Consider the following 18,246-nt stretch of genomic DNA (forward strand, 5'->3'; position numbering starts at 1 on the left):
AAGTTCTGCTTTTTTTTCTGATGGAACACAATAGGTACAGTAGACCTCATTTCACCTTGAGAAACTTGCAGAGTAAAGCATTGTCAACTGGTAATTCGAAAGTTGTCAATCTCACATTAATCTTCAGAGAAGAGAGCAGGGTGGAGCACAGACGCCTTAACTTCTTGTAGGGTCTTTGGTCACATTACTAACTAGCAGTTGCAGGTTGCTCTGTCTAATCTGCTTGTGAATGGTTTACTTATGGATTCTAGCTCCATAATCCACAGCAGACGATGTTTTAGTTCCAGAGTTATCCTGCGGGACACAGTATCAAGTATTCTAGTGTCAGAAGCTAGCACTAAATAACCACGACGAGAATTTCTCTTGTATTTCCTTATCTGATTCGTATTTACTCTAAAGGCAATTTATGGCTTTCTGAAAAAGTAAAATGAATGCAATAGGTATCATTTCAGAGCTCCTTTGCCTGATGGGCCTGCATGTCCAAGCTGTATAAGAATAAAGCTTTTTTTATGTTCATATTTCAAAGTTCCTCGTTAGAGGACTAGTAACCAAGAGTAGAATACAAGGACGTTTCTCTTTGGAGGTCTGAGATTATTTAGCAGTGGAAAGGCAGAGGGAAAAGATGTATAGTTCTTATCTTCTGAGCCTTTTCTGAAGAATTAGAATAAAACCTTCAATATTTTATTGTCCTGCTAAAACACACCAGCACTATCATTTTTCAGGATCGTATATTCTATGTACATAGTAAAAGGAATGGTGAATGTACAAGTTAAGGCAATGCATGCATAAAGCAGCCTCTTTGGCTTCACAATATGGAAATATTATCCCAGTCCTGTTAGACTTAGCGTTTATTTTCAAAGCTTGTCGCTGATATCTTCAGATTCACTTGCTTTATTGTAGGTAATTTATATATATTATCAAGGGTGCCATTTAAATAATCATAATAATTACATTATGGTTCTGTAACTGATGAAGTATGTACCCTCACCGTCAGGTTTCTGACAGCACTCTGAGCTATTGCCAATTCTCAGCCCCTAAGCAGCCTTTTACTATATTGTGTGTGCTTTTTTTTTTTTTTTTTAAGAGGATTATATTATTTTATACAATATGTCATCTTTTGATAAGAATAATATGGACAATACTTGAGTTGCATAGCAACCAGCTTTTCAGTGATTCTTGCTTGAAGGTACTCCATTCCTTGAAACATACTTTTTAATATCTTCAAGCAAACAGCCGTACATTCAAAAATTCACTAATTTCATCAATTGTATTAATTGCCTTGATAAGATGAAAAAATGTTCATCACCAGGATGTTCCCTAGTGGTGACGTTGAAGTTACTCCATGGGCAGGTTCACAAGATCTGACGCTGTTTTACTGAAGTCATGCTTGGTGCAAGTTATCACCTCTGGACTTAGGCTGAGGCTGTGGCAGGTTGAGACCATTAGCACAGAGCAACATCCAAAAGCTTTGGGGCAGGCTTCACATCCTGTCCCATCCTTTGCACGATGCAAAGCCTGCCCCATATCCATGAAATATTTGGGAGTTACTGTGCATTTTTCTATGTTTTCTTTACATTGACTTATTGATGTGACTCAATGCTGCAAATAAGTAAAATGCAGTTCATTTTTCTTCAAATGGGAAAAGAAGAGCTTGCTTGTTTCTGCCTTCTTGACTTCAGGAGTTCCAAATTTTGGAAAATGCAGAATCATTTGAAAAGGCTATTATTCAGTGATTAAGCAAATTATTCCATTTAGATGTATTTTTATTTTAAGAGCTCTGTAATCCAGCAAACTCTAGAACACTCAGGGAAATAGCCAAAGCAGCCACTATCACCAAGTGCAGAGGAGGTGGCAAGAGATGAGCTGAAAATGGATTTCAAAACCCTGACTGGATATCATAAAATTTGTTTGGAAACATTTAAACCCTAAGCACTGCATAAAATCCTCTCATCGCCTCTTTGAGGTGGATGAATAAAGATTATTATTCCCACTTTACAGCTAAAAAAACAAAGACGCTAAGTGTTATTTTCCAAGGCCACACGGAAGGTCACTGGCAGGCTGGGGATAAGACCTCATAAATTCCTGGCTCCGGCCCCATGCTCTGTCCATCGACAATGGTGACTCTGTGTGCAGATGAAGTGCCTTTACACAGCAGCAGAGGAAAGCACACATTAGCTGTGATGGGTGTAATTAGGACAGTTATTAGTGAAAAAAAAAAGTCATGAAGACTTTCAGAGGAACTGCATGGATTTCACTAAATGAGCCACCTGAGGATTTATGAGAGATATTTCTTGGGAAATGTGAACGTGGCCATGCAGGACACCTCTGAGCTGTCCTCTGGAGCAACATGCACAGCTCCAGGCACTCATGTTCAGACACGGGGTGGGATAGGCTGTGGGATGCCGTGTCTGCTCTGTGCTCAGCTGGGATGGAAACCAGTTAGCTACAGACCAGTGTTGGCCCCAGAACAAATGGTTGGCCTCTGGCCGTGTATCAACTTGGTCAAACTGAAAGAGGAACTGGACCACCAGGGCAGAGAACCTTTCAAAAAGGTGAGGGGAGAGAAAGAAAAAGAAACAAGTTTTAGTATGGCAATTTGGAAAAAGGTAAAATGAGGTGGTTGTCTGCAATCTCACAGGACAGGTCTGTTCAACTGAGAAGGGTTTCAGTTATTCACACAGCTCCCACTGCCCTCATTTGAGACAAGGTTTTGCCTTTGATCTTTTTACAATGTGGTGTTCTCCGTCTCTGCCATCTGACCTTTTCATGTCTAAGCTTGATGCAAGTGGGCAAGATGTTCTTGGCTCAGCCAGTCTGGAAAGCAGCAGTTCAATCTGAGTCAGGTTTTTCTCTCTGTTTCCCAGAAGGTGGCACAGGTGACACAGCTGAGATGGAAGGACAAACCAGGTCTCTCCCTTAAATCAGGTGTTTGACCTCCCCATTTTTCGTTTGATCAAGGCTGGAGGGAAAGGCTCAATGTTCCCCTCATCTCTACTTCTCCTGGGAAGAGGTGAGGGCTCAGTCTGAGAGCACTTGTGCCTGGCAAGGCAAGGGGGTTGCTAGCTGGAGTCACAAAATAGCTGAGCCTGGAAGGGCTCAGGGCTTAGTTAGTCCAACCCCACTGCTCAAAGCATGTGGCTCATGACATTGTCCAGTTAGGTTTTGAATATCACCAAAACCAGACTCTAGAACCTCTGCCAATGTTTGGCCACTCTTACAGTAAATATATTTTTTTTCTTGCATTTATATGGAATTTGTTGTATTTAAATTTGTGCCTCTTGTCTTTTTTTTCTGGATACAACCAAGAAGAGCCTCACTAAGTCTTCTTTATTCCCATCCCATCAGCTATTTATACACATTGATGAGGTCCCCCTGAGCCTTCTCTTTTCTATCCTGTGCTTGTGTTAGCTCACTAATGAGAAATGTTGAGTATCGTAGTTTTCCATGGACATTAGTAAGTGCAGAAGATCCTTAGAAAGAGCCTGCAAAACTGATGCCCATTTCCTGGTTGAGAATGGTAACTCATTTGTGTGTGTTTTCTTGATTATGAGCACTAACTGATTTTGCACAGGCTTAGCTGCAAGGCCAGAACCTACACATTATTTACCATTAAGGCTGCTGTTCATATTTTTGTGCTGTTATTGTGTGGCTAGATTAATATGGGGATAAAGATGAGAGAAGATATTGTCCTTCTTATTTTTATCTGTGTGAACTGATGAATTGCCTTACTTAGATACTATACTCACCATTTGTAATTTCCCAGTGTGTTTTGTTGGGACCTTGAAGAATGTAGAGCTGGCTGATAGCATAAACAGTACTTTGTATTCCTGATCTGCTTACATTTATACGGAATTAGAGACTGAAAAATGTTTACAAACTGCTGCCATAAGAAAGCTTTACAGATCCTTTGAATGCAAAATGACAGTTTGCTGAATGAGCTATATTTGTTAGGTTGGTTACCATGGACACTAGATAATTCTTTTTATTTATTTTTTTGCTTGTCTTGTTCAGTGTTAGCGAAGAATATAAAAGATCTAATCCAATATACAGTGAACAACAGAAGTGCCATGTTTCACAGAGATGTTACACGTTCAAGAAGGGAAAGTCATATGTTAAATTGTCTCCCAAGAATGCTCCAACTTTTGCTACCATAGTTTGGAGTCTAGCACGTTCAGCATATTTCTGCTCCTTCTGGAGCTACTGAAGAGCAGCAGAGCCTTCTCTGTTGGCACTCTTGGAGCACCACCTAATGGATGAGTTAGGGAAGGTGCTTTTCCAGCAAGCTCCTGACCTACCTAAAGTCCTTGTGTTAGTATTATCAAGTACCTGCTCATCACCACCATTGCTAAGTTGTACCCAGTTATGTCAGATAGCAGATGAATCAAACGCTTGGTTAATGAAAGCTGCTACTGTATGCATAATACCAGTGTATCTTTTACTGGCAAATTGAACGTTCTTGAAAAGTTTGAGTAGAATATAGACTAAATTTGCAGTTTTCTCCAATGAAAATCTTATATTAGAAATTCTTAAAGAAAAATTATTTGACGTATTTCGTAGTTTCCAAACTATTTCCAAAAGTATTTGAAGGACCTCCCAGTACAGATTCATAAATGATGTGGTTTTCGATCTCTCTATAACGGAGAACTGAACATAATGCTGATAACTCCCTGAAAAGCAAGGCAGGTATCAAAGAAGGCTCAAAGGCATCTGAATCTGTGTAGCAAAGACCTCAGAATCATCTCTTATTGCCCTGCTTTGCCTCTTTGTACTCATGGTGGTTGCAACTCAGTCCTCTTCCATTTTTGTTTATTTTTTTCTGCTTCTTCACTCTAAAAAGGAAGGGGAGTAGAAGAGATGCGAAGGCAGAATCAGAAAAGAAGGAAGATGAAGGGCATGAGTAGATGTTGGGTTTGTGAGAGGATCTCAGGTGAAGGATCTCAGCTGGATCTCTGGGCCATACTGTCCTCGTAGGCCTCTGGGGTGCTTCCCCATGTGGGGGCTGTTCCCCCAGCCGAGGCCTTTCCACTTCTCGGCAAACATTTCCATCTGTTTCCATCAGCAGCTCTCTGAAATGCCCGTGGATTTTTTTGCTTTTCTTGCTGTGAGAAGGAAAATTTCTCTTTCCACTGGCAGTTTTCCTGCTGATCAGCTGAGTAATGCTCTCCACAGGCCTGCTGTCCTGTTTGGAAAGCCGGCCTTCCCAGCCAGCTGCAGGCCTTGCGTGTTCCTGGCAGCGGGGGCCCATTGCTGGCCAACACTAACACCTACACCTCTTCTCCACAGCCAGCCTGCTAGCCCCCAGCCTTTTGCAGTGTGACAGAGAGGGATTTTTGCTTTACTTTCAGTCCTTATTACTGCACACAGTTTATCTCTTTTCCTCTTTATCCCTTCACTGTGTCCATTTCATAAGGGGCTGAGGTTTTCTGAGTCTGATGAAAGCTCCCCATTGAATTCCAAGAGAAAATGTTACCAACTGTTATCTGATACCTCTACAAGAGTAAATTCTTGGACAACATACTTCCAAAATGTATTATATCTGCCCTGTCTAGTAATAAGCTGTGCCTGGTCCCATGATTTCCTAAGCACCTTTCTTGCAGGACAGCAGTATTTATCTTTTAAGGCAGGGCAGCTGAAAAAGTGAATGAAAATTCAGTATGAAGGCATATCTGGCTCAGGAAATCTCTGATCCAAAGAACACTGGAGCACTGCAGGTTATGTGAGGAAAATATCACAGTATACATAGGTCCCATAAGTATTGACCTTAGGCATCCTGGTGCCTGCTGTCAGGAGAGGATACCGACTTACATGGATTTTTGGCTGAGCTGGTGCAGTTACGTAGCACAGTGGGGATGAATCAGATCCCAGATTGGTGGTTCCCTGGACATGCAATATTCACTGCTCCGGGATCACACCGATTCCAAATGAAACATGACTCAGGACAGAGCTGGGAGGTTCAACGGCAAATGGTGACGCTCTGCCTAGCCACTGCCATCAGTTTCTAGTGTTGGATAAAGGGATAATGAACCCTTGTGTTAGTTGAGACTTCCAGAGCATGGGAAGATCCCAGCAATGTGCCAAGGTCACTATCAATACTGCTGGAGCCATTCTGATTTAGAACTCCTTGACAAATTGCAGAGCATGAGAATTTAGGTGAAAATTTGCTAGGAACCAAGTGGGTTTCTCTTTTCAGGCTACCACATTACAGTGAGGAAAGACGGATGTTATTAGTACTCAGTGGGCTCAAGTGCTTTTTGTACAGCAGGTAGGATGTGAGGAAGCCCTCCTCACTGTTGTAGGACCTAGGCTTCCTTTCCATATCTGTAGCACATGGGCACCTAAATGAATTGATTTCCTAATGGATGCCTCATTTCCTAGCTTACGGTGAGCAAGGCTCAATTTTATTTATGCAACATTTCTGATTTAAAAATTGTGTCATTGCCAAAGAAGTTGGGCATCAACTGAAACAAGTTTTAAAGAATTGCATATTTTGTTTCCCCTCTTAAGCCATTTTTTTTTTCACTTTCCCCAGTGTGTTGGTTGGAAAAGAAAAACTCAATGCTCCACATTAGCCAGTTGGTTCTCCTTTTGTTCACTTGAAGACAAACTCTAAAATTGCAATTATGATAAATAGGCATTGAGATGCTCTTGGCCTGAACCAGTGGTTTTGCTCTCCAGAGTGGACTTCAGGATACAAAGAAAACAGTTGTCGACTCATTCCAAATGCCAACACTGTGCCCAGCCTGTGGGAGCTGCTGCATGCACTGCAGCAGACTGGTCTCTGGCAGGCTCAGCCTTCATTAGAAGAGTTTTGCAAGCTGCTGTGTTAGTTCATGCTAGTCTTCTGCTTTTGTACTGGGGTCCATCAGCAAAGGTTGCTGCTTAGAGGCTAGGGTGGAGATGACTCATGACCAAGGAAAACTATAAACTGGTGGTTATTTGGAAATTACTGCCTTTTTCATATTCCATGCTTGTTTGCTATCATGCAGAGATTTCTTTGTAAATACTGAGATACCCTTAAACAAAGCACATGTTGATAATTTGTATTTTTTGTTTGCATTCTGATCAGTCATAAAATGGAATTACTTTCATTTGGTAGAAGGTGTAGAAGGAGGTCATTATGAGACAAAGATTTACCATTCACAAAGTAAATGATTTTTGTGTTATGCACATGACTTAAAAATTTTCAACTTCATAATACAAATGTTCTTTGCTTTTTGAATCTCACGGTGAGATTTCTCACCAGGCTTCTTGGTGGAACTGGTTTCTCTTCTGAAGCTTTGGAGAAGAGATCAAGGTGGAGATGATGTAGATAGCTACTTTTTTTTTTTTTTTTTTTTAAACTAATGATGGATCTTACTAAAGACCTAAACAGTGGTCACACGTTGTTTAGCTGAATAGAATATATGCTTGAAGAGCCAGGATTTTACTTTGTATTAGTCACTCAAAGTTTGCTCCTGTCGGTTCTTATAAATATATGAAGATGCAATAAAGGCACCACAACTGTCCCACCATTTTAGCATGGTTATTAGTTCTATTTCTAAGGGAATTATGGCTGGAAGCAGCATGATCCAGCATGGGATTATATTACCACTTTTTCATTCCAAAGTGGTATCAGAATCCAAACTGTGCCTCTATTTCGTTTATTAATTTGTTTTTCTGAACATTTGCAGAATTATAATATCCCATTTTTGCCAAAATCAGACCTCAGTTTGGCAGGCTTTTCTTTTATCAGTTCCAGTTGTTCTTCCACAACCCTTTGAGGATTTTCTTTTTCGTGTAGTCAATACTCTGTGTACTCCATCATGCACTCAATTAGAGGAGATGTCAAATACATCTGTATTTAAACACGAACTATATTACTTCTCTCTTATTTTTGGCCCAGGCTAGGTTTTGCTCTGAATTAAGTATCTGGGAATTATAAATGCTTACAGTACAGTATAGCATCTAAATTGTAGTGGTTTGTGTTATGATCACAGTGTTGTCATGGTGATATAATTTTTGTAAATGAAAAGTCAGGGTTCACATATGTAGTTCTTAAAAATCCTGGAAGGCTTGGGGTGGGTCAATTAGTCATACATTTTGTAGCATCCTGCATACAATAAGCTTTTAAAAGTCTTAACAAAGCACAATATTAAGTAGAGTTAGCTGGGAATTCTTAAGAAAGTACTACTGAACAACAACAACAACAAAAAAAAAACAAATATACTAGCTGAATTTTAAAAAATACCTTTCTCTTTTTCATTCAAGAGAATTGTCCTTTGCACCCACCTAATGCATGTTAGCTGATGCAAGTCAGCAAAGTCATGCCAGCACTGATGTAACACGCAGCTTGTACGTAGAAGAAAGGTGTACCAGATGGGGAAGATGGGCTACGTCCTGAACGATCTTCAAATACAGAAAGAGTTAAAGAAAACTCATGTTAAAAGGCAGTCTTTGGGCAAGTCGATTTCTCAAAGTAATGCTTCAAGTACTGCTGAAAAAACATCCTGGCTGCATGGCAAAAGTGGCTGATAAACCAGGGCCAGGAGTTTGACAGGCATTGCCTTCCCCAGGCTTGGTCAGTCCCTGCTGGCCAAGGGCTGGTGCACTTCCCACAGGGTATGTGCTTGGTTGGAAACTTATGTCCAGACTGGAGGTGATGGTGCAAGCTGGTGCCAAGGTGGCATAGAAATAATAATGCACAGTGCAAAATACAATATTGATTTTGTCATTAAAATACTTTTTTTTTTTTCTTTCCCTCTTGTTATATCTTAAAGCTTATGGATATGTCACAGAAATCGTTTTCAATCTAGCTGTGAACTTTAGCTATTTTCTTTCTTACTCTCTTGATCCTGTACAATTTATTTGTGAAGTATAATTGTTTATTAAGAACAGAGATTTAATGGAAATGGAATATTTGGTCAAGTGCTGGAACAAGTTGGAAAAAAAATCACCCAAGCTTAATAAATAACTATTGCTGTCTTTTCTCCTTGGCTTGTCCAGTCCATGAGCCTGATAGAGATTGGGAACCCTTCTCAAAGCCTGGAGAATGTGTGTCGCTGGGCCTACTTACAGCAGAAACCGGACACTGGGCATGCAGAATATCACGACCACGCTATCTTTCTCACCAGGCAGGATTTTGGTCCATCTGGCATGCAAGGTAAGATCTGCATCAGGTTTTGTGTTGTAAATGGCAAGACTTCTGAACAGCATTTGTTTTTATCACTTTACAAAGTTTTATCGTGTACCTTTTGCTTAGTTTGGGCCAATGCTTTCTTTCCCCAACTGCTCTACATAGGCTCATTTTCAACTGTAACTGTTTCACTTATTCTGTCCTTTCTAGCTGATGAGATTATTTATTGGATCATTTCTTTACTCTCAGTGAAGCCAAACAAATGGGATCCCTATGTAAATATCTGAAAATGCCCAAAGATTAAAGAATAGTTTGTGTTTAAAAAGTTGTTGCAGCACGGACTGCCAAGAAATGCTGTTACCAAGAGGCCTGGAACAGCAGGGCTCAGTATTGTCCACTATTTCCTTTCTTTCTGCCTCTTCTGGGATCAGGTTTGTTCACTGGAGGGGATAAATCTCAGTGCTTTCCCATTCCTTTTGGGTTGGCCAGATCTGCTGTCAGCACAGTGCTGGGGCTTTTCTCATGCATTCCCTGAGGGCTGGAACTGCACTGAGCTCAAGAGCTGTAACACAGCAGTATGTGGTATCCTTTTCCTCTGCTGCCTTGTGTACTTGGAGAAGGCAATTGCAGAATGGTCCTAGATGTGATAACAATCTTCTCAGTGAGCCAGGAATATAGTTTTAATTTGTTCAGCAGGCTGGGTTCATCTGTTTCATACATAGGGGATGACAATATTAGTTGTCTGTGAGCAGAGGTCTCATGTTACCTTTGAAAAGACCACCTCATATTTGTGTCACAAGGGGGAAGACAGAGATTTTTCCTACAGCTTCTCACCACACGTTGCCTTTCAATACTTGTTTATTTTCTGGAATATGTGATATATCTCACAGGCTATGCTCCAGTCACTGGAATGTGTCATCCTGTCCGAAGTTGCACTCTCAACCATGAAGATGGTTTTTCATCTGCATTTGTGGTGGCTCATGAAACTGGACATGTGTGAGTAAAACTGTGGACATCCTGTGTCATACCTTATTACGTCTTTGGCACTGACAGATATCTATGACATTAGAAAGGCGCACTTTATATTAAGATATAATATTCAGGGTTAGCCCTGGCTTCAGATTTCAGCTCTCTCAAGACTTTATTTATGATCTTTAGTAAGTTTTATATTTTGGTAATTTCAAATGGAAAAAAGAACTAATACCCAAGTACCTCCCAGAGCTGCTGTGAAACCAGATTGAATGATGTATTATGGTCTCCTGGTGGAAATGTAAAGTATCTGTTATGATGAAATATGAATTCTTTGAGTTAGTAGAATACATGATTCTCAAAAACAATCCATGTTAAGTAAGCACATGAGATATGTTACTGTTGGTAAAGGATACAGTACTGTATAGAAACAAGTTGCTAAGCACTGAGGTTACAACTATTCTTTATGCTTCGTATTTTTAAAATGCAATATTTTTTTAATTGATGTGATTGGAACCAATCGTCAGGCAGCAGTTGTCAGAGCTTTGTTTTCTCTCAGAGCATTTTTAGTTTCTCTCTCTGCAGAGGACACCCACTGATTTCTGATTTTCTATTTGGTAGAACACCAGTTCCCAGAAGGCTTTTTCTGAGCAGTTTCAATCTATTATATTTTCCCTAAGAAAGCCTGCAGGTCCTTTTCTGTCTGTTTTATCAGAAATTATTGAGGACTTTAAATGAAAAAATTGCCAAAGTTTATTGAATCTCACTATAAATGTATCTTAATTAGACAGGGACATAGAATTGATACCCAGATGGTATTTGATACCAGAATTTTTGAATTAGGATTATAAAGAGTACACAGTGAGCTTTAGAAGAGAGACCTCTGAAGATTGTTTGTCATCTCTGAAATCACATTCAACCCCAATCTGTTAATGCAGTTTCAGTTTTGGACAGATAGTGCCCATATTAGTCAAACAGTGAACATGGGAAAAAAAACACAATATAAGGTCCTAGCAAAGGGAAGAAGAAAATACATTCATTAGAAAGCTGCTTTTTTTGTAATATTTGTAACTTGGGGTAATTTTCTTGAAGGCACCCAACACTTTCCAGGCTATTGCACATATAAACAATGTGGAGTTGCTAGTGGGCAGTAACAGCAGCTAGTCTAAACTAGCTTGCAGTGTGGCTTATTTCCCCACTTGGCTACAATTGCAAATTACTTCAAATTAAGTAAATAAGCTTGTTTGTTTGTTAAGTTGGAGAAACTTCTGAATAGCTCCAGATAGGGAGTATAAATAAATTTATTTTAATACTCCTGGAGAGTAGACTAGCTTCTTAATCCAGAAATTGATTCACTTACCCATAGTTGGTCACAAATGTTGATGTACAATAGAAGTCTAAAAAAGGCATTTTAGTCTATTTTGAAAGTGGTTGAAGGGGGTCAGTACTTCTGTGTGGGCTACAGACAAGCTCTTTCACTTCAGTGTCACCCTGTCTTTTATCTAATGACTTCACTCTCGTGGGCAAGGGTTGTGGGATGTAAGAACCTGGCTGCATCAACTACAGGTGACATTTGGGACACGAAACCATATGGTCACTGAGAGTTTGTCTGCAACGTAACTGTGCTTGCTCTCTCCTGTGCGGGACAGTTTAGGCATGGAGCACGATGGCCAAGGAAACAGATGCGGGGATGAAGTCCGCCTGGGGAGCATCATGGCCCCCCTTGTGCAAGCTGCATTTCATCGCTTCCACTGGTCTCGCTGCAGCCAGCAAGAGCTGAACCGATACCTCCAGTGAGTAGCTGTTAAACCGTCTCTCTCCTTTGATTAAGAAACATCTAAGAACAATTCTACACTTAGCATTTATGCTTTATTCTTTTATTAGTTACTCAAATGGGGTTGAATAAAACAAAGAAATTCACCCCTACGCTACTGGGAAACAGATGCTTTCCCATGAATTGCAAATAATAATAATGCAAGTTCTCAGTTTCATTTTCTGAATGTTGATAGTACATATGCTGTCCTCTCAGTGGGAGACGCTGACACTAATATCCTAACTTTCCTTCCCCCTTCACGTAACCCCTAGCTGGTTTGTATCTTACAGATACCAAGTATGACTCCAGGAACCATGGGTTGCTTATGGTATCTGTCAGTGATAAGATGGTGCTAATTACAGATGAAATTCTGCCCTTTTTAATTGCTTAGAGGTTTCCTTGACTTTAATAGATACCTAAAAAAAGAACATTACCCTAGAATTAATTTTTCAGGGTGTTATTTTCCTTTAAATATCCTAAAAGAAAAAGCTATTTTATTCTCCAGTCCTTTTAACAGCTTCATCCTCTTCCCTTGCCTTCTCTTTGGAACTGATCCTTCAGTCCCTAGAATTGCACCCAAGTTCTCCGATAAACTCTGATGTTTATGATCCTGTTTTTTTTTTTTTTTTTTTTTTCTTATGGAAAGGAACTTCCCCTTTTTGTTGTGTGCAAGATGTATGGAAAACTTATGGGGAAACTACCAGGAAACACAGCAAAAACTGAAAACAAGTAGGAAAGGATGCAGCAAAATGCACATAAGTCAGTCTTTATGTCAATATTTCTATTATCTTAGATAATTTAGGTATGGCAATAAAGCAAAGAAGTATTGTGAGAGATGTGTGATTGTTTCAATTAGCAAGATCCTTTAGAGCATTATCCATTAAATAAAAATCATCTGGCTTAGACGGCTGCTTTATATTCTTTTAAGTACAGTTATTTTTAAGTGTCTTATAACAAAGCAGAATGATGGCTTGCTTTGAAGTAAATCTAACCTCAAAATTCGCTTCCAGCTATTGGTATCTGCAAGGCAGCCTGAATGATTGCCAGAATAGACTTGGGTATGGTGTCCTCGTGTCTGTTAAGTAAATTGGAGACATTTCAGAGATCCTGCCTACCACGTTGGTCTTGTGAATTAACCAGTGATTATACCATGTTAACTATTCAATGATATTCTCATCAGTCCTCTGTTCTCCATGCACCTTAGTCAAATATGATTCCAGTACGTTACAAGCTATCCTCACCATTTAGGAAAATCTCCCACATTCACCCATTTTCCAAATCTCTCATCTCATTCCATGGAAAGGAAACCTTGTACAGATTATGGGTGACAGATTATTTCTCCTGACAACTATCAGGAGAAACAGAGAGAGGGAGAAATCCTGAGCGTTAAATACAAGCTGAAAAGTGCACATGCTTCCAATGAGTTACTGCTTCTCAGCAAGGGACAGGAATATTGCAAGCTTAGGAGTATTCTTGGGTGGTTACCCTGGCTTCTGCTTCTAAAATTTCACTTCAAAAGCAGTTGCAGGTAGTAAGGAATTCCACAAATGGAAAATTAATTAAGCATTCTTTTCTTCTTGGTCTCATGTGGATTGTTCCTTTGATTCCTTTCTCATAGGGAACCTGGAAACTGATGGAAATTTACCTGCAAGCTAAATGGAAATTAAAATGGAAAGGCTTAAGAAAAAATATATCGAATCAGTTAAAGGTGGATACAACATGATAAAGTTTATGTGAGCATAATTGCAATATTAACCGCTCTTCACAACCAATGTCTGAGAAATCGTAGGCTCTGTTATGTTTGGAACAGGGAGCCACTGAAACCACAAGTTCTGTGCAAGTCTCACAGCCCCATCTGTTACTGTAATTTTTGCCTGTTGCAGTTCCTACGATTGTCTGCGCGATGATCCCTTCGAACATGACTGGCCTTCCCTTCCACAGCTGCCAGGAATTCACTACTCCATGAATGAGCAGTGCCGTTTTGATTTTGGTTTGGGCTACATGATGTGCACAGCTGTGAGTACTTAAGTTTAGCTTCTGCTATTTCTCATCCAGGAGTGTTGTAAGTGTCTCTGAAATGCTCTTAATAGGGTCAGTGTAGTGAAGCCCACAAGGAAAGATGTGGTGCCCACTTAGCTGTGAGCAAGAAATAACAACTTGATGTTGACAAATATATTATTTTAAGAATCTCTGTTGTTATTTGTTTGTTTGTTTAAACTGAATTTACATAAATGATTATGCTGTAGTTTCATAAATAGCTTTAGACTTCAAGCAAACAAGCTTGCTGTATTACTGAGCCTCCTATTGCTGGCAGCTACTTATTTTGTTACAAAACTCCCACCCAGATGAGAAGGAGATGGATTTGGTGTCACATCTTGTAGTGCTTACATGGGGCAGTAAGCTTTTATGTTCCAGTTTTGTGGAAGGCATGATGTATTTTGATGCCTAGCATGTGCAGGGAAGTGTGACAGCCAGTAGAACAACTTGCAAGGACTTCTGATGACATGGTTGGCTCTGTTGTACTGGGAACACAAGGGAATAAGTCTAAATGTAAAGCAAAGCAAGAACTGGTGCAATTTGCAGTGGCTTGACCTCAGAAAGGACAGTCCTCTGTACTGGGGCTATGCCTCCCACCTCCATCTCCTCAGGCGGGACAAAAATATGAAATGCAAAGAGGTGTTTTCAGCTGGTGTGGCAGCTGCTAACACATAATATTTATGCTTTGATTCCCATCAGCAGGACTGTGCGTGCTGCATAGTGTCTCCAGATAATGGATAAAAACCTTTTAAGCATCAGCTGTAAAACTGTGTCTTGACATAATTCCCACTGATGCTGTCTTGGAAGAATATCCCTGCCAAAGAGGGTCTTAGAGCTGTTCTCTGGAGCCTGGGAGCCTGGGAGGCCAGATAAATAGCTTATTGCATTGTGTGGTGGGTGGTTCTCTCTCTCTCCAGTACAAGCACTTGTACTTGTACTGTAGGTAACATGATGAATTGCTCACTGCATCAGGGTCCTGAGGTCAGATTTCCACCCTCCTAAGAGGAGCAGCTTGCTTCCCTCTCTCATGAGTACTCTTCTTGTGTAAAAAAAAAAAAAAAAAAAAAGAGTGTTCTTTTTGTTTGTCAAATGAAGTGGTACCATTTGGAGAAACTGTAAGAAAAGGCAGTGTAAGAAAAACCAGTTTCCCACTTGCCCAGTCTGTCTTTGGTCACTTGCATAATGCTATTTTTGCCAGCATAATTCCCTCAAATTCAGACAGGATGTCACTTCAGAGTCACTGATGAGTTTGCAAGAAAGTTCAGACATATTCAATCCACAAAGTTCCTCAAGAATCAGTGAGAACAGCTGGGACTTCAGAGCTAGAAAAGGAAAAACCCCACTGTGCTGCAGCTTCTATTGCAGTTTCAAGTCAGAGCTCTGTCAAAGCATCATCTGCTCTGGTTTTTCTTGTGTTTCAGTTCCGTACGTTTGATCCCTGCAAGCAGCTGTGGTGTAGCCACCCCGAGAACCCCTACTTCTGCAAAACAAAGAAAGGGCCTCCGCTGGACGGGACCATGTGTGCACCAGGAAAGGTGGGAGCGGGTGCTGTGTGCCAGCACGCTTGTGCATGTTCAAGTCTGTGTCTTTGTGTTCAGCCTGGGATGTTCTTCATAATATCAAGGGCAAAAATGGCAGGATTTCTCTTCATGATTCATATCTAGAAATACGTGAAACAGATGACTGGAGAATATAACGGAGAAGGCCTAAAGGAAAACCTCATGGCTTTTCTTTGTCCCCCCCATAAAGCTTCAGGGAGGGTCTGGCTGTGAGCTGCATTGTAACTCACAAGGTCCTGAGTCCCATTTAGGCCAAAGATACAATACAGTCAGTTTAACAACAGAAAAACCTATCCGAGGATTTGAAACCAGCTGAGGTGTGAAGCAAGCTCCTGGATGCAAATAAGGAGGCAGGGCTGGTGTGTCCTGCATGGCACCTGGCCATCAAACCCTGTCCTCAGTCAAGTCATGGCACTATCTGCACATCTCTAGGTTGCCCTTGGCTTCTTGCCAAGCCACTGTGGAGCTAAAAATGGGGAATTTTCACTTGCCCATGACAAGTATGTGGTTGGGGACGGGAAGGAAGGTTGTGTTTGTATCAGTGTAGTGATGCCAACTGGCCTGCATGGTGCTGAGGGGTCTGAGAGCAGTAAGGTTTTGAAGATCACAGCCAAACTAAGGCTGCATGCAGTGCCTGCCCCAAGGGAAAGGATGGATGTGGGAGTTGAGTGCCAGCTGGAGAGAGCTGACATGACAGCAGAGAAGGACTAGGAGGAAATGCAGATTTGCGGAGGTGGATTTGCTAGCTTGATGAGAGTCAAGGGAGAGATGAAAAACTGTGAAGGGAAGGAGCAAAGTGGCAAGGGCTCAGGCAGCTTGGACCCCTTGGCCATCACACTGGACCTGCTCCACATCTTAGTTACCCTCTAAGGAGGTCACACTGTGCTCACAGCGGATCTGAACTCCAAGACCTTTGAAGTCTGCGGAAAAGTCTGACTTCAGTAGGTTTTGGATGTGGTGTTTGAGGGGGAGAGGAAGATGTCGCTACGTGGAAGGATGTTTTGTAAAACCCAATGGATGACATCATTTATGTGATAAATGAACCGTATTAGCAGCTGCTGTTGTGGTTTGAAATGCCTTTTTTATGAAAACATAATTTAATGCTAGATTCCTTCCGTAGTAAGCCATGCTCTGTATAAGCCACTCCCTTCCGGTTTTCTCTTCTTTAGATTATTTATGTCATAACAGCTTTGTTGCTTGTTTGAAAAATACATATTTTCAAATTACAATACACAATCTTAGGCAATTTCCTTGGATTCACCTCAGACATTTTTCTGTATCTTGACTCTCTATTAAATATGCACATGAAACCCCCAGAAAAATACAAGTGCATTCCAGTTTGTTACTTCACTTACTTCCCCAAGCCATTCATTCATTTTAGCATTTGCACAGAAGTGAGAATAAAAAAAGAACTTGTAACCACACAGTTAACAATCAGTCCAGTGCTTCCATTATAAACAGTTTGTCAGGATATTATGCAACTCAGCTGTAAAAATTTTCTCTGGACTGGAACTTAGGATCCAAGGCTTCAGCTAACTGCACAGACAGCCAGGTTTCTAGTTCAGTGGCGATGCAGGAGAGTATGTGCACATCCTGAAGTTTCAGTAGATGATAGGACTGTAACTGTTTTATTCCCAGAGGAGCTGTCCCAGTTTTTTTGATAAATAAACTTATTGCAGCCTTCCAGCAGAACCTGAGAAAATGATATAAAATGAAAACCGTTTTGTTAGATAAGGCTCGATAGACTGAGTGATTATGTAAGCGTTGCAACTGACTTCGTGTTTCTGGGCTCAGCGTTTGACCGGTGTATTTATTAGGGGTTGCTGGTGTTTTAATACAAGCACATCAGATCAGTCCTTTTTCACCTTTTCATTTCCTTTCCATCCCCGCCTTTGATTTGGCCTTTCTCTCTTCCCTATCTTCACCAATTGGGATAATACCAGAGACTTTTAGCTGAAAGAACTGTGACTGTAAAATGCGTACATTGCCTGAAGTTGGGACTTAATGTGGCAATTTCCACTAAGATACATCTCCCATGATATCTCAGCATGCGGAAGAGGAAAATAACTTCAAACTCCATCCACTTTTTTTTTTTTTTTCTTGGAGTAATGCCAGAAAAGAAGGGAACAGGAACATAAGCATTTAAAGATGTTGATTCAAAAAGATCCATTTGTTTCCCACTTCAGAGACGTGCAGTTTTCATGATTTCATACCACTAATTCCCAGCGCCTATTTTAAGCTCAGACCAATCAAAACAGTGCTGATGTGTCAAAGAAACATCCTGGCTTTGCAGCAGCTGAGGGGGCCAAATGCCAGAAATGAAAGCGATGGTCAGGAGACTACAAGGGCACATGGTGTTATTTTCTCCTAAGCCTGGTGTTTTGAGTCTTGAGATTTGTATTTGTAACTCATTTTCAGCAGCCACATTGATAAGTGCCATGTTTCTGCATGCCCAGCCTGTGTCATGGACCAAGGCACTGCAACTTAGAAATGGAAGGGATATCAGACTTTGTAGTGCTTTATGTATGTGTGCATCTCTGCGTGTATGCCTACATACAGATGTGTATGTAAAGAAATGTAGGTAAATATTTGTAAGCTGTCCTGTGCATGTGTTTATTTGAAATAAGTTGTTAAAAGAATGAGGCTCCGCCATTTGAAAAATCTTTCTAATGTCTCCTTGTGCAAATGGAGACAGTGAACAACCAGATACATTATGTTAATTGGCAACAAACTAGTACTTTGCTGGGTTTAGTGAC

The 18,246-nt window shown here is 40.6% G+C and overlaps 1 protein-coding gene across 1 annotated transcript in view; it reads left to right on the forward strand.

Moving 5' to 3' along the window:
- ADAMTS2 (ADAM metallopeptidase with thrombospondin type 1 motif 2) overlaps window positions 1-18,246 on the forward strand; it is a gene marked incomplete at both ends in the record, with an annotated part of 172,181 nt that overhangs the window by 129,149 nt on the left and 24,786 nt on the right. Inside the window, 5 exons of the mRNA XM_084295006.1 lie at window positions 8,983-9,139; window positions 10,003-10,108; window positions 11,731-11,874; window positions 13,778-13,910; window positions 15,353-15,466. Of these exons, the coding sequence (XP_084151132.1) occupies window positions 8,983-9,139; window positions 10,003-10,108; window positions 11,731-11,874; window positions 13,778-13,910; window positions 15,353-15,466 (654 nt within the window). The remainder of the gene's footprint in view (window positions 1-8,982; window positions 9,140-10,002; window positions 10,109-11,730; window positions 11,875-13,777; window positions 13,911-15,352; window positions 15,467-18,246) is intronic.

This window comes from Netta rufina (assembly GCF_964035555.1).
Source record: "Netta rufina genome assembly, chromosome: 14".
Taxonomy (NCBI): Eukaryota; Metazoa; Chordata; class Aves; order Anseriformes; family Anatidae; genus Netta; species Netta rufina.